The following is a 2,049-nucleotide window of genomic DNA, read 5'->3' as shown; positions in this document are numbered from 1 at the left end:
TCCACTTACCAAGCAAGCTGTCCTTCTCCAGGGACTGTGGATGTGCGTGTGTGTATACACACACATACATGGATGTCGATGAGGGGCTTCAGAGCGTTCATGAAAAATGGGATGAAAAGAGAACGGGATTTTCCCAGGAGCTGTCTGATGCTGCCTCGATTCGACCATGTTAGCTGGTGCCACAGCTCAAACCAACCCACTGCTGTCAGTCAATTCCCACTCATCGCCCCCCTGTGAGCCAGACTGGAACTGCAGCAGACAGCCTCCTCCCTCTCCCTCTGAGCGGCCGGTGGGCCTGGCTTGCTGTCCTCCACCTGAGGTTAGCAGCCCCATTGGGTAGCCCACGGCTGGTTCCAGCTGCCGCCACAGAGGGGTGGGAAGGGTGACAGCGCGTGTTGGGGGAGAGGGGTGCTATTTTAAAGGGAAGGCGCCCAGAGTGGCACACAAAGAGGTGACGGCGAGGGAAGGTGACCTCAGTCCGGGTGTCACCAGTGTGTGTGTGTGTGTGTGTGTGTGTGAGGGTCAGAAATGGATGAGGGCAGTCATTCTCTCCGGGCTGTTGGCAGGACACCAGGCAGGGGCTCAGAGGGGGCCAGGAGCAGGAGAGGACAGGAGAGGAGGAAAAAGCAGGGGGACCAACCAGGACTGCAGGGCTGGGTGTGAGGTGTCTATTGCCCCTGGGGGCCTGTGTGGCAACAGGACCCAAGGAAGACACAATTACTTGGGATGCTCCAGGCTCCCCCCAGACGTCCACCATCCAGCAAACGTGTGACCTCAGGTGACCTCGGTATCAGGCCCTGGCCAGGGGCCATTCCTGGGTCTGTCACCAGCCTGGCCTCATGGGCACCCAGCCCCTTGCTAATCTCCCTACATGACACACGTCGACTTCACCAAGCCTTCCTGAAGCACCTGGGCAGGTGGGCTTACAATCCAGCCCTTTCCAGGTGGCAAGCGTTCAGGTCGAGGGGCAGGAGAGGTGGGGGGCCTCGGCGGGGGGCAGGGAGGGGCCTCTATGGCCACCCCTCCCTACCTTCCGCGAGCCCACCTTCACCCTGCAGGTGGGGCGCATGCGGGCAGGGGGGAGCTCATTCCGAGGTGGCTGTGGTTAGGGGGCGGAGGGTCGAGTCCGGCTCCTAGCGACCTCATGCACAAGGAAGGGAGCGGCGCCGGGTGCGGCGCCAGCCTCACCATCTCTGCGGCGCGGGAGCCCCCAGCTGCAGCCGCAGCATCGCCGGCGCGGGAGCAGGGCGGGCCGCTGGAGCGTGCGCGCTGTGCACGTCCGAGGGCGAACTGGCACCTGGCGGAAGTCGGCGCGGAAGTGCAGCGGAAGTGGGGGGGGGCAGCCCATGAGTGGCCCAAGAAACCGGAAAAAAAACCCACCCACCCCCAAAATCCGACTCACGGCGACCCTTTAGGGCGGATTAGCGCTGCCCCATAAGATGTCCAAGGCGGTGAGTCTTTACGGACAAATAGCCTCCCATGCCTCCAGCAGATGGTTTGAACCCCGGACCTCGAGGCTACCCAGCCGACGCACTGCACCCCCAGCGCGCTTGCGCGGTTTAGCCGCGTTCGGCGGCCCGGGCGGGACTCTGGCGCAGGCGCAGGAGCGCTGGGTGGGGGGCGCGAGTGGGGGAGGAGGAGACGCGCAGGCACGCGTGCACCGGCGTCCAGCGTGGGCGCGCAGAGTGGGGTCGGGGGTCGGGGGTCGGGAGGCCGACTCCCCTCCTCCGACTCCGTCCCGCCGCTTCTGTGGCTCTGAGGCCACCCGGCGAGCAGACCGACCGACCGCAGTGGCCCCGGTCAAGGTCATCCCCGCCAGTCCTCTGCAGCCGGCCCTGCAGGCTTCCGCCGGCGCCTCGGCCGGCTCTTCCCAACCGCTCATCTCGGATTCCAGCCCCTGCCTCTGCGAGCGGGAGTCCTAGCTGCACCCACAACCCCCCACCCTCATCCCCACCCTCGCCACCCACCAGTCTCCGGAACGCTCTCATCCGTCCGTCCTGCTGAGAGCCGGTCCCCGGGGGAATGTAGGGCGTGAGGAGCACAGGGTCC

The 2,049-nt window shown here is 65.3% G+C and overlaps 1 protein-coding gene across 4 annotated transcripts in view; it reads right to left on the bottom strand.

Moving 5' to 3' along the window:
* Positions 1 to 2,027, bottom strand: part of SLC2A11 (solute carrier family 2 member 11) — a 23,489-nt gene extending 21,462 nt beyond the window's left edge. For 2 of the 4 annotated variants that reach the window (XR_006680022.1, XM_004716341.2), the window contains exon 1: positions 1,968 to 2,027. Coding sequence is in view for 2 of the 4 variants with exons in the window: in XM_004716341.2 (XP_004716398.1) it covers positions 1,968 to 1,988 (21 nt within the window). In the remaining 2 variants the exon portion in view is untranslated. The other 2 variants (XM_045289628.1, XM_045289627.1) reach the window with 2 other exon arrangements.
* Between the last annotated feature and the right edge of the window lie 22 nt (positions 2,028 to 2,049).

Source organism: Echinops telfairi, unplaced genomic scaffold (genome assembly GCF_000313985.2).
Source record: "Echinops telfairi isolate 266 unplaced genomic scaffold, ASM31398v2 ScPeMD7_29;HRSCAF=101, whole genome shotgun sequence".
NCBI lineage: Eukaryota > Metazoa > Chordata > Mammalia > Afrosoricida > Tenrecidae > Echinops > Echinops telfairi.
Note: the sequence above shows the minus strand (reverse complement) of the source record. Positions and strands in the feature narration are given on the sequence as shown.